At 36.4% G+C, this 13,564-nt stretch overlaps 2 protein-coding genes across 4 annotated transcripts; both read left to right on the forward strand.

Annotated features, from left to right (window-relative positions):
* Positions 1–466: 466 nt before the first annotated feature.
* On the forward strand, positions 467–5,576 carry LOC131858043 (pentatricopeptide repeat-containing protein At1g08070, chloroplastic-like). Of its 3 annotated transcripts, XM_059210910.1 has the most exons (4): positions 467–4,662; positions 4,827–4,946; positions 5,116–5,243; positions 5,340–5,576. In XM_059210910.1, exon 1 carries the CDS (start codon positions 2,746–2,748, stop codon positions 4,204–4,206), a length of 1,461 nt encoding a protein of 486 aa, XP_059066893.1. In that variant the 5' UTR covers positions 467–2,745; the 3' UTR covers positions 4,207–4,662; positions 4,827–4,946; positions 5,116–5,243; positions 5,340–5,576. The 3 variants fall into 3 exon arrangements, with proteins under 3 accessions (XP_059066893.1, XP_059066891.1, XP_059066892.1); XM_059210908.1 differs by having other exon boundaries at positions 5,116–5,576; XM_059210909.1 differs by having other exon boundaries at positions 467–4,647; positions 5,116–5,576.
* On the forward strand, positions 1,466–2,190 carry LOC131858534 (pentatricopeptide repeat-containing protein At1g11290, chloroplastic-like). Its single transcript, XM_059211803.1, has 3 exons — positions 1,466–1,549; positions 1,665–1,694; positions 1,909–2,190. The coding sequence occupies exons 1-3, from the start codon at positions 1,466–1,468 to the stop codon at positions 2,188–2,190; spliced, it is 396 nt and encodes a 131-aa protein (XP_059067786.1).
* Positions 5,577–13,564: the final 7,988 nt, after the last annotated feature.

Here is a 13,564-nt window from a genome sequence, read left to right on the forward strand (position 1 = left end):
TTACATAACAATATAATGAAAAACATAAACTAAAAAAATATTGCAAGTCAATGGGCCCTTGGTCATGTGAAGTGTGAAGTTGAAAGGTTCTTAATGAGCCCAGGAATCAAGTCTTGCTTAGTACAAGGCTCCAACATCAAAAAGAGATGAAGCCAAAATCATGACCCCCACAAAAATCTTCAATAGAAAAATAAATACATAGGCAAGTAAATAAAAATTACCAAAGAACATTTAATCGCAAAGTTAAAATCTTTTTTTTTGTTATCTCATAAGTATCCCTGACTCTTGAAGGCTAGAAAGAAAATGTTAAAATCTTCTACAATACAGAAAAATGCCAAATGATGCTGAATTCAAAATCTTCACCAACAAAAAAAAATAAAAAAATAATCAAAAATCAAAAAAATCTTCAATTTAAATTTGAATCAAGGTCCTAAATGTACCCTCCCCATCTTCGATCAGTTGGAAAAATAAATCGAATTGAAAAAAGTTGTTTCAGGCAGAGATGAAGTTCTCGATTGGCGCCTTCACATCTTTGATCTACAGCCAACACCCACCCATAGACACAAAAGGATATAAGACTAGGAAGAGATGGTGGTGTTTGAATCCGGTATGATGTTATAATGTCATCCAATCTCAATCACAATCTGAGAATCCTCTGTGAAGATGGTTGCTTGTGGAACGCGCTACACATTCTGTTTACGACACAAAAGCCTGTTGCACACTTATCTGCACATCCCCGTCTATTGCAGACCTGCCTTAAAAAGAAAACCCTTTCAAAGGGAAATCAAATTCACTCTAACATCATAACCAGTGACTTAAACTTGCCACAAACACATTTCCACAAAACACTCTTATCAACATGTATGACAGATGCGGAAGTTTGGTGGATGGTTGTAGAGTTTCGCACAGATGGATCAGCCAGACGTTTTCTCATGGAATGTGGTTATTGCAGCTTGCCGAAGGCATGGCTTTCCTCAAGAAGCTCTGGCACTGTTTCACCAAATGCAACGAACAACTGTCCAACCTGATCACTCCACCTTCTCCACTATTCTCCTCATTTGTGGCCACATAGCATCCGTAAAACATGGTTTGCAAATCCATGGAAAAATCATTAGATGTGGATATCAGACAGACATTATTGTGATGAACTCTCTGATAGACATGCATGCCAAATGTGGAAGCATTCAGAAAGCATATCAAGTGTTTGAAAACATGCCTCAAAGAAATGTGATAACACGGACTGAAATTGTTGCTGTATATACCCAAAATGGGTTCTTTGATAAAGCCCTGCAGATTCTCAAGCAAATGTCGCTGTCAGTTGTAAATCCAAACACAGCAACCTATGCCAGCATCCTCCCAGCGTGTGCTCACAAGGGAGATTTGGAACAGGGCATGGAGATTCATTAAAAAAATAACTGAAAGTGGATTTCAGTTAGATGTTGTAGTTGTGACATCACTATTAGACATGTATGCAAAGTGTGGAAGCTTATTGAAGGCACGTATATTGTTTGACAGAATGCCTCAACGAGATGTGGCGTCCTGGAATGCTGTAATTTTAGGATATGCGCAATAAGGACATGTTGATAAAGCCTTGGAACTTCTTGAACAAATGGGATTGGAAAATTTAAAAACAAACTCAGCGACTTTTGCCAGCATCCTTGCAGGTTGTGCCAAAATGGGAGCTTTGGAACAGGGTATGAAAATTCATCAAAGGTTAATTGAAAATGGACTTTCTAGGGATGTTGTAGTTGTGACGGCCCTAATAGACATGTATGCAAAATGTGGAAGCATACAAAAGGCACAAAAATTGTTTGAGTATTGCCTCAACGAAATGTGATCTCATGGACTGCAATCATTGGTGGAGATGCACAAAATGGGTTTTTCATTAAGGCTTTGGAGTATTTTAAGGAAATGCAATCAGTTGGTGTAAAGGCTACTTCAGCAACCTTTGCTAGCATCGTCCCTGCATGTGCGAAAATAGGAGCTTTGGAACAGGGAATGGAAATCCATAAAAAAATTATAGAGAGTGAGTTCCCAACTGAAGTGGCTGTATCTACCCTAATAGACATGTATGCAAAATGTGGAAATACACAAAAGGCGTGTAAATTATTTGACAGAATGCATAAAAAAGATGTGGCTTCGTGGCCTGGAATGATTGTAGGCTATTCACAAAATGGTATTGTGATCTGAATTATTTTGTTAATTCAGGGTTAAATATCAAAAGAAGAAATGGTGGTATTGTAAAAACACATAATAAATCATCTGAAAGCTTCATTTCATTCAATATATATGTAAAATCTATACAATTTTGGGCAAACTCGTGAAAGAGCTGTATGCCCTTGAATCTATCCAATTTGGGCAAACTCGTGGTGAAGTTGTATGCCCAAGTCCATACAGTTAGGCGAACTCGTGAAGGAGCTGTATGCCTGTGAACTTCATGAGAGCTGAATCGGCTAACTCAAAAGACGAGATGTATGTCACAGCTTGACAAACTCGTCCTAAGAGTTGTATGCCTGTAACTCTGTCTATTGGATTCGAAATGAGCTTATTTATAAGCTTTCAAAGAAGCTGAACAGCCACTACATTCATGTCCTCATGAGAAATTGAAGAGACAATCCAATGTTGAAAGATTATTCCATTTATATAAAGACAAAAATTGGTTAAATAATAAATATTTCATTTAATTGAATACTCTCACTTATTTCTTATCACCTTGTCAATAAAGCCTCGGAGATTTTCAAGCAAATGCAATATGTGGGTGTAAAGCCAAACTCGGCAACCTTTGCAAGCATTCTCCCAGCATGTCCAAAAATAGGAGCTTTTGAACAGGGTGCAGAAATGCATCAAAAAATCACTGAGAGTGGACTATTGTCAGATGGGGTAGTTGTGACTGCACTGATAGACATGTATGCAAAATGTGGAAGCATACAGAGAGCACACGAATTGTTTGAAAAAATGCTTCAACGAGATGTGGCCTCATGGAATGTGATGATTGCAGCATATGCACAAAATGGCCTTGTTGACAAAGCATTAGACTTTTTTGAACAAATACAATTGACAGATACAAAACCAAACTCCGTAACGTTTGCTAGCATCCTAACAGTGTGTGCCCAAAAGGGAGTTTTGGAACACGGTAAAGGCATCCATCAAAAACTAATTGAAACTAGTTTTTCATCAAACAGTGTAGTTGTGACTGCCCTGATAGACATGTATGCAAAATGTGGAAGCATACAGAAGGCACGCCAGTTATTTGACAAATTGTCTCAACGAAATGTAATTTCATGGACTGCAATCATGGCTGGATATGCACAAAATGGGGTTTATGATAAAGCCTTAGAAATTTTCAAGCAAATGGAATCTGCAGGAGTAAAACTAAATTCGATGACTTTTGCCAGCATTCTCCCAGCATGTGCCAAAATGGGAGCTTTGCAACAGGGTATGGAGATCCATCAAAATGTAATTGAAAGTGGATTTATATCTGATATTATAGTTTTGACTGCCCTAATAGACATGTATGCAAAATGTGGAAGCATTGAGAAAGCACACAATTTATTTGAGAAAATGCCTCAGCGAAATGTGGTCTCTTGGAATGCAATGATTCCAAGACATGCAATGAATGGTTATAGCAAGGATGTCCTGAGGCTCTTTGAACTAATGAAGCAGTTTGGAAACAACCCCAACCATATAAGCTTTGTTTGTGTTTTATTTGCTTGCAGCCATGGAGGTCTAGTGGACGATGGCTGTAAATACTTTAGTCATATGAGGGATTCTTATTACATCGCACCTACAATTGATCGTTATGCATGCATGATTGACCTTCTTGGTCGAGCTGGCTATATTGAGGAGGCCCTCAACTTTATCTTTAAAATGCCAATAAAACCTAGTGTAGTTGTGTGGATGTGTTTGCTTGGCACTTGTAAATCACATAAGGATATAAGGGTAGGAGAATTTCTGGCAACAAACCTTTTCAAGTTGGATCCTAAAAACTCTGCACCTTTTGTGCTTCTGTCAAACATTTATGCAGAAGTGGGCAAGTGGGGAAAACTTGAAAAGGTACGGAAGGTGATGAAAGACAAAGGAATTAAAAAGGTACCTGGATGTAGTTGGATTGAAGTCCATAAAATAGTCCATACCTTTTGTGTGGGGGAGACATCACACCCACAAACACAGGAGATCTGTGCAAAGCTGGAGAAATCGTCTTGGTAGATGAAGGCAGCAGGTACATTCCAGATACAACCCCTATATTTAACAACGTAGAAGAGAAGAACAAGGAATTACTACTCTACCACCACAGGGAGAAGTTGGCAATTGCTCTAGGATTGCTATTATAGTTGTCAAGAACCTTAGACTGTGATGAGTGCCACAGTGTAACCAAGTTTATCTCCAAGATTGTTGCAAGAGAAATCGGCGTGGGAATTACTACTCTACCACCACAGGGAGAAGTTGGCAATTGCTCTAGGATTGCTATTAGAGTTGTCAAGAACCTTAGACTCTGATGAGTGCCACAATCGGTGTGACAGATGCAAACCGTTTTCACTATTTCAGAAATGGGCAATGTTTTTGTGAAGATTATTGGTGATATTATGCAAAACAACTTATAAACACATCATGAACTATATCAAGGCAAATGGAGGCAGACTCACACTGGTAAGTAGGAATCAGGTAATAAAAAAACGTTTATCCTGAGGGGCAGGTCTTGTCCATACCTCTAACTAAAGAAATGATATTGTCTATTATTCAAGAGTTCCTAGATATATTAAGGGCGTATATGTTAAGGTCCTGTTCTGAGATACCCTGGTGAAATCATGACATTGAACTGTTTTCAGGAAGCCTGTTCAGCTCTAGACTAAAATACTGGAGGAGGAAAAAGAATGGCAAACGTCGAAGGAAAGAAATTGAAAGCTCTTCAGGAAGCAATTCTCGATCCAATTCTCAGATACGATGGGGTATGCATCTCTTCATCATTATTCACTCCTACATTTTACCATTCTATATGGTTTTTTAAATCTGGATGAATTCTATTATATTGCTTGCCTATGTCAGGTTGTACATTTGGGTTTTAAGTATGTATACCAGGGCTGTTGTTCAAACCTTGTTATTGGAATTCCTGTGTAGAAGAGTGAAGAGTATTTATGGTCACTGGATTTAATACTGGAGGAACACGAGTATGAATAGTTATAGCAGAACCCATGAGAGCAAGGAAATGAAAGACCTTACCAAGATTGATAGAATTGCCGTTATAGGTAAAAATATGGCCATATTGATTCATTCCTGTCAGCTGCAAACCCAATATATGCTGACAGAGACATTTACATGAGTTGTATGCCTATTGAATGCAGGCTTAACATAAATGGTCTGTGACAGACTATGAAGTTTTAATACAAAACTATCTGCAATAGTACCAACCTTCTTGCTTTTATTGTAAAGGCTTATTTAGCATGTTGTAATGAGTTACTTAAAGGGCAGTGATGCTGATATCTTTGTAAAACTGTTGTATACAAAAAATATTGTAATATGAACTGTAATTAACAATGTTGGAAAATGGACATGATCAGATCAGAACTAACTTTTATGTTTGGCTGATTGGAAAATGTCTATATTTGACCATAACCATAGACATTTTTATGCAATGCATGAAGAACCTTTGTAAAGAAGTCTAGCCATGAGCTTTCATCGTCTATTTGAAATGCCTTTGCTATGATTGTATTTTTTATAGGAATAAGAATCAAAGAAACATTATAAAGCAGCTAGAAAACAGCAACAGCAGATCCAACACTTCTACAATAGGAGTCAAGAACCCCATCATAGATTCTAAATCTTGTACAAGATGATGTTAATTTAAACGAGCAAAGAAAAACATTCAATCAACACAAAACAGAAAAAGAAAATAACACAACAAAGACACAAGACAAGAATTTATAGTGGTTCATCATAAAGGCTACGTCCACTCTCAAGCAGGGAAAACTCTTCATTAATCATTATTCAAATAATACCACATACATGGACTGCACATAGGCATTTATACAATCACATTCAGGTATGAAACCAAGAGTTGGGAGAAGGTGAATGGTCATGTGACTGTTGGACTTCACATTCCCAACAATCTCCCCCTTGAAGGCCAACTAATACAGCCATGCCTTCTTCCACTTTAAATCTCATATTGGAACCAGTCTGCAAATTTTTAGCTTCGCATACACTTCGGATAAACCTTCTCCAAATCAAATCAGAGTCAAAGACATCAGAAAGATTTAAGTTCTTTGAAAGAACATCAATAGGCCTAGCTCGGCCCTCCCACAATCTAATCTCAAACCACTCTTTATTTGATCAAAATGGAACTCTTGCTCTTTCTTCTCCTAATCCTGGAACTCAGCCCTAGCACGTTCTCTAGCCAGCATGGCCATTTCCTCCTTGTGTTGAGCTTTTGCAACGACATCCATCATTTCCCCATATGCCATGAAGTACTCTTTCAGAGCTTCTTCGTTGATCTCCCACGAAACACTATCTCCAATAAAGACCTTCACAGGTTCTCCGAATTTAAATGACTGTCGAACAGGCTCTTCACTGGGTGCAAATTTCTAGGCCTTTTGAATGATTACAGTGTAACCAGATTCTGCGCTGGGAACAAATTTCGCTCCATAGCTCACCTCCTAACCAGATACGACCAAGTCCAATATGGACGTGACATCCACAATCTGCAAATAAGCAATCAATTTTTCTACCAATCCTAGACAATTATTATTACTATTCACACCCTCATACGAGGCAGGGGTTGCAAGCAGCTCCTCGAGCAGAAAGTGGCAACTGGGGCCGTAAAGAGGGGTTTGCCCAGTAAATCCCTTGATGGCTTTATCTACTCCAAACATCCAAAAGCACCTTCACAAACGCTCTTTCTACTGGCACCCCATTCCGACTCACAAATTGCAAGTAAGGTTCCCAAATCCTATCAAGTTGCGTCACAGGCAATGAACACAAAGCCGTTCGACACTTGCAGGTTCCCACATCAAGTCGAATGGGTGTCTCTATTCCATCCGCAACTCTACCAATGGAGTCCAGCGGAGTGACATGCTCTTGCTCCTACCATTGTAGCACTTGAATTGTCTTGTCTTTTGCCCCTCCATCAGGACATTGACGTATCTATCCCATAATGGGATGCTTTGTACCTACCAAATGACTCTTCATACCATTTCGATTTCGCACACTATCCATAGTGTCGAGCTCCAAATCCATTAGCATAGCACGGGGAACAAAGCACCCACAATCCTCAAAGCCAATAGTTGAACCACCCAAACTTTCCTTCCATGCATCACCTCTACCCATCCTCCCGTTAGCAGGACACGCGATTTTCAAGATGCAAATCCGTAGTGGGCCTGAAATCTCGCTTACAATCTTTTAAAACTCCAAACTGAATTTAATCAGCATAAGGATTCTTACGAGTCCCCTTCGTGTGCTCGTCCTTAGACATCGTATTCTTAGACTTCAATTTTTTGGGAAAATTATACTCCTTATCAGCATGCTCTATTTCCAGAGCTCCACCATTTTGGGCATCTTTATTCTCAAATAGAACAGTCTCATCTGAAACCTTACCAAGTCCAACATCATCAGACATGTCACTGTCACTAGACGACTCTTCATTGTCCCTCGTTGTCCCTCGTTTCCCTTTCCTTTTCCGACTTGGACACGGAAACAACTTCAATGTCATTTTCAGCTTTAGTCAAATTAATTTTCTCCTTGGCCTCTATCACGACACGAGGTTCGAATCGGGATATCTGTCAAATCCACAAATTGTTCTGTGATCTTAGGATTGGAAGCCTTGCGCTTCTCAATCTCCTGCCTCGTTCTCTTTTCGATACATCCCACAATTGCATTAAGAGTCGAGAAGGAAACAAACCTAGCATCCTCCTCTTCAGCGAAAACCCCCTCCTTTTTCCGGCCATCCCATCAATTTACATGATGTTTTGTTCCAACTTTCACTTGCACAAAATTCTTTGATGAGTAAATCAGCTTCATCATATTCTTCTATCTCTACTCAATCCAATTATGACTCTGATACCAATTGTTAATTTAAACGAGTAGAGAAAAACATATAATCAACACAAAACAGAGATAGAAAATAACACAACAAAGACACAAGACATGAATTTATAGTGGTTCACCATAAAAGCTATGTCCACTCTCATGGAGGGAAAACTCTTCATTAATTGTTATCCAAATAATGCACATACATGGATTGCACACATGCATTTATACAATCACATTTAGTTGTGAAACCAAGAGTTGGGAGAAGGCGAATGGTCATGTGACCGTTGGACTTCACATTCCCAATAGAGGAAGCACATATGAAGATAGTAGTAAGAATCAAACACTTTTCCCCAAATTTCCATCACCATTCACTCTCCTTGCTTATCCAACCTCCCAACTAATAACTTTAAAAAATCCAAAAAAATGATAAGTAAAAGTCCATTAATAAATTTCATATGTACCAATGGTCGCCCACTTTACCCTAGTAGTTAGGAATTTTGGACTTCAATTGGAGTTGATGCAACTTTATTAGTACCCATAGAACATGTCTACTAGGGCATTTGTGCATAAGTATTGGCCATTTTTGAGGTGACTGTAGTGCATAGTTATTGGGGCATTTTTAAGTAGGTATTGGGCGACACTTTGAAATGACCACTTTTTGACCCTTGTGCACATAACGAATCCCACAACGTGTGTTGTTACTACCTAGAAGCCAAAACAATAGCTATAAGCAGTTAAGTCGCATACAAAGACAACCAAAAACAAATCGTTGAAATCCAATGTACTGTTTAGGATCTATGGGTGCACGAAATTAGCTATAACGACTATTGGTATGCTTCCCCTAATCATTTGTACATTTACTATGAACTTTTGTATTTTGGTCAATCCCTTATGAATATCCACCTTCAATATTATTGTAACTTCTAATGATAAATTATTGTAGCTTTATTAAAACATGATTTCTACCTTAATTTGTGATTATGACTGTGAAATAGTGAAAGGCAACTAAGTTCGTGCCAAAAAGAAGGTAGCAAGGTAGGAAAACATTCAAAAAGAAGCAAACATACTGAAATTTATGAATTGTACATATTTCACAACTGATTTGTTCGACTAAACTTAATAGAGTTTTCTAGTATCGAACATACTGATCCGTTGGGCTAAATTTAATAGAATTTTCTAGTATTTAACATACTGATCTATTTGCCTAAATTTAATCAAGCTTTCTTGTATTTAGCTTACTTTTACCTCAATATAGATATTGTAATTTCATCGATTAGAACTTGATTACCATGATGTTTATACCAGTTTAGGCTTAATTGCCTAGATATAATTACACAAATTTCTAATTTGGGTACTAATTTTAGATTAAAGTTATGTTGTGGTTGCACCCATTATTACGTTGTGATTTATATCAAAATTTCTTCAAGTTGTTGGCATTGTCCTGGTAATAATCGCTAATTTAAGCAAATATGGTGTGACCACTAACACAATATATGTATTTAGGGAAAATATGGTGTGTTGGTAAATGTAATTTAGGGCAAATATGGTGTGATGGTCAATGCAATTATAAAGTGATGGTAAATGCAATTATAAGTAATTTAGGGCAAATGTGATGTGATTGTCGATGCAATTATAGTTAATTAAGGAAAATGTGTGCAATTGCCAACACAATCATAGGTAAGTTAGGGCAAATGCATTCAACGACCCGCACAATTATAAGTAATCTAGGGTTAATGTGTTTAATCACCCATTCAATTGTAACCAATTTGAAGAAAACATGTGTGATTGCTCATGAAATTTTCTGAAGGAAAAAATGTGTTTCCCACATTTGTTGACCCCAAAAGTTATTATGTTTTTGTGGGTTATATGACCAAAAACTTAGTATGGATTTGTATTTAAGGCAAAGTTTCTCTCCATTCACTCATTAAGCATTCATTTCATTTTTCTTTTTTTTGTGAATTTATTTGTATTTAAGGCAAAGTTTCTCTCCATTCACTCATTAAGCATTCATTTCATTTTTCTTTTTTTGTGAATTTGCATTCTACACTTGATATTGGAAAACTTAACTATCAAACACTCATCTACCAAACTTTAAGCAACAGTTAACTATTCTACAACAATAGTGGAGAACATCAATCATCAACACATGAACACCAAATGTACGTGGAAAATCCAATAGGAAAAAACAATAGTGAGAATCACACTCACAATATAAATAAAATTGATTACAATGTCTTAGGCTCACTGCCAAGGAGCAATATACACTTGATGGACTTGCAAGGCTAAGGGCAAGATACAATGACTTGAAACTCACTGCTTCAAGGAAAAAAACAAAGAACTACTAAGAGACTCATTGTCTTCCAACAATAGAAAGAATAGGAGAACTAAAATGAAAAGAATCTCTTGATCATGAAATTTTCCTTGAACCACTATGTCAAGCGAGCAATATCATGGCAAACACATCTGACATCAACCTCTATCTTAAAGCAATGTCACGTTGAATATATCATCATCAAAGCTCTTCACAAACTGACTTTCGCATATTTGTAGTGCTAAATCTTCTTGCAAATTATTCACATTAAACTTCACATCAATTCACACACTCTACACCTCAACTTATACATTTGCACTCCTTAAATACAAGTTAGATCATCAAAAACCTAGTTGAGGGTCAACAAGTATACAATATTACATAAAATAGGCCACCCAGACTAAAAACACTCAATGTAGTTCACCCCAGGAGATAGAGGGGACCCAAATATAACACAACACATCCATCTAAGTCAAATCTAATGAACCACTCATGCTAACACATCCTTCAAAGTTTGCACCAAATGTAACATGTAGATAAATAGTAAAACTCAACAACCAGTCAGCCCACACATCTTCCAATGCAAATTAGTTAACGCGGATCTCCACACACCATGGTGAGTCCCATAACAATATTCTAACTCAACCTCCAATGCATTTCTGGAGCAAAAAGTATGATATTTAAACAAGATAATCCAATCGAGCATGTTGAAAACATAACACAACTGAACATACCAAGCATAGACCAACAAAAATCACTTGCAGAACATAAATGCCACCAGAGAATTGAACTAGAATACTGCATGAACCAAAAAACTGCAATACTTGAATTCACATATTTGGAAGCCATCAAGCATATTCTGGACCAGTCTAACATACACTCTTACTATCAGAAAGAAGTGACAACAAATCTCATCGGACTAGTAAACTTGATAGTACACCACTCGCAGATCATTAACATTATATCCAAATCCACACACCATACTCTTCACAATTTGGAGCCTAAATATAAAACATTCTTCTATTTGGACATTAAATACTCTTTCCTTCATATTGAACTTGCCACAATTGTAACTTTCTGGAGACACTTCATACATATTCACCAAGCACTATATAAACATCTAAATATATACACTATTGAACACCAATTCATGCATCAAACTCAACAACAACACCAAACAGAGAAACTTGCATCAAACTCAACAACACCAGTCAAAGAAACCTGCATCAGTATAAGATCGTGTCCAAACTAGACTTCGTCCAAAACAAGAAGTTTGACATCAATGACAATGCAACAAATCACTGACAACATTCTCCAAACATTCTCCAAGTTTCCAATAGGTATGCCATTCCAATTGCTGGAATCTAAAAATCTTTTAAATTTCATTTTTTTTCCTTGGATGATTGCATCAATGTTTGTATTAATTGTGATAATTTTAGTTGATACAAGGTTGGTTTGAAATATCTAATATAATATTTTAGTGTATTGAGGTGAATTCATGGCTATTATTGCCCATTAGAGTAGATTCTCATTTCACTTCTTGTTACCCTATTCTCTTTAGATATTTTTTGAATTCATGTTAGAATAGAGTTAGAGTTAATAAAAAAGGAGGAATTTTAATTTTATATTCACACACACACATATATGTTCTTGTAATTAAATTTCAATACACACACATATATATGTTCTTGTAATTAAATTTCAATACAATGAATCTTGCATATCTTGATATTGTGCGAATTTGAATAACTTTTTGATGAAGGGTACTCCCCTTACAAACAAAAACACACAACAACAATAGAGAAATAAACATAAAATGTGAGAGAGGAAACACTTGATTTCTAGTATCTCAATGAAATGAAATCACATAATTAAAGAAAAACATGCAACAACCACATGGGCATTCTCATTACAATAATTTGTAGGCTAGAGCCACAATCTGTACGACTGAAACTATACCCTATAACCCTTGTTTGTCTTCTTTATTTTGGGAAGTTTAACCACCCTAGAATGTTATGGAAAGTGTAACTTCTCCTTTTGAGGCCAACCACTTTTGTATCTCATTTCCTTATATTGGAATATGCCAAGAATATGTCCAAATGGGTTTTGGCATTCATTGGAATATTTTGAGAATTATTATTTTTTTCTCATAAGGTAGCACAACTTTCAGAGGCCATATCTTTTGATTTCGGAACTTGATTGGGCCTTGTTTCTTTTAAAATTGAAGATCTTTAAGAGATCTACACCTTGCTTTCCCAAAATCAAAAGTTGATCAAACTTTTATCAAGGTCCAATTCGATCATTTAAGGGTGCAAAATTAAAGTTGAATTTTTTTATATGATTTTTTAATGTTGAAATATTAATATCTCCCGAATGATACATAATATTGAGATGATTTTGTCTTCAGTAATTATATTTTCCCATTATTCTTCTTGGGGTCAGTTTTTAGGTCCATACATGCACAAATGCAAATTTACTAAAAATAGTAACATTGCCAAAAATAGCCCTTATGGAAAATTTAAACAATATTTGTGGGTGATGCAAAATTTATTTTACACACTGGGTGCTCTTGCATCACTTTTACTTCAGGTAAGTACTTATTTATTTTCTTTTTAGGTAAATACTTGTTACTACCAACAAATGCCCCTCATATACTAACTGGTATAATTCAAATGGTCAAGACTTGACTTCAAAGGAACCCTTGAGTGACTTATTTACTTTTCAAGAGAGGTGGTTTATCCCTGACTCAAATACCATTGGTTGTGCTAACAACACTATCAACGTGTTTAAGAAACATCCACCCAATTTTTAGGTATGGAATGATGATTTTTAATTTATGAAAATGATTAGACAATTGATGATGGTTTCTACATTGTTGCAAAGAATTATTTGACTTTAATTGACCCCCATGAAGAGGAATGACAAGTTAATAATAAAAACCCTAATTATCTTGGGGCATGAGGATACCTAAATCTTTAGGATCAAGGACATTTACATGTAATTGTATGAGGCAAAGGAGACTATTTCTTTGATATAGCTACTCTTATTGTCGATTATATATTTTTCATCCCTTGCACATTAAAAAAATAGTAATTAAACTTGAAACTGAGCAAGAATGAGCTATGTGGTACAAGTTATATTCTAGGACTTAAATATTGTTGCATCCTCTTGATGATATCTCATAGGTTGATTGGAGGCTTAATGGAGATATGTAAAATTATAGAGAGTCACCCA

Source organism: Cryptomeria japonica, chromosome 9 (genome assembly GCF_030272615.1).
Source record: "Cryptomeria japonica chromosome 9, Sugi_1.0, whole genome shotgun sequence".
NCBI lineage: Eukaryota > Viridiplantae > Streptophyta > Pinopsida > Cupressales > Cupressaceae > Cryptomeria > Cryptomeria japonica.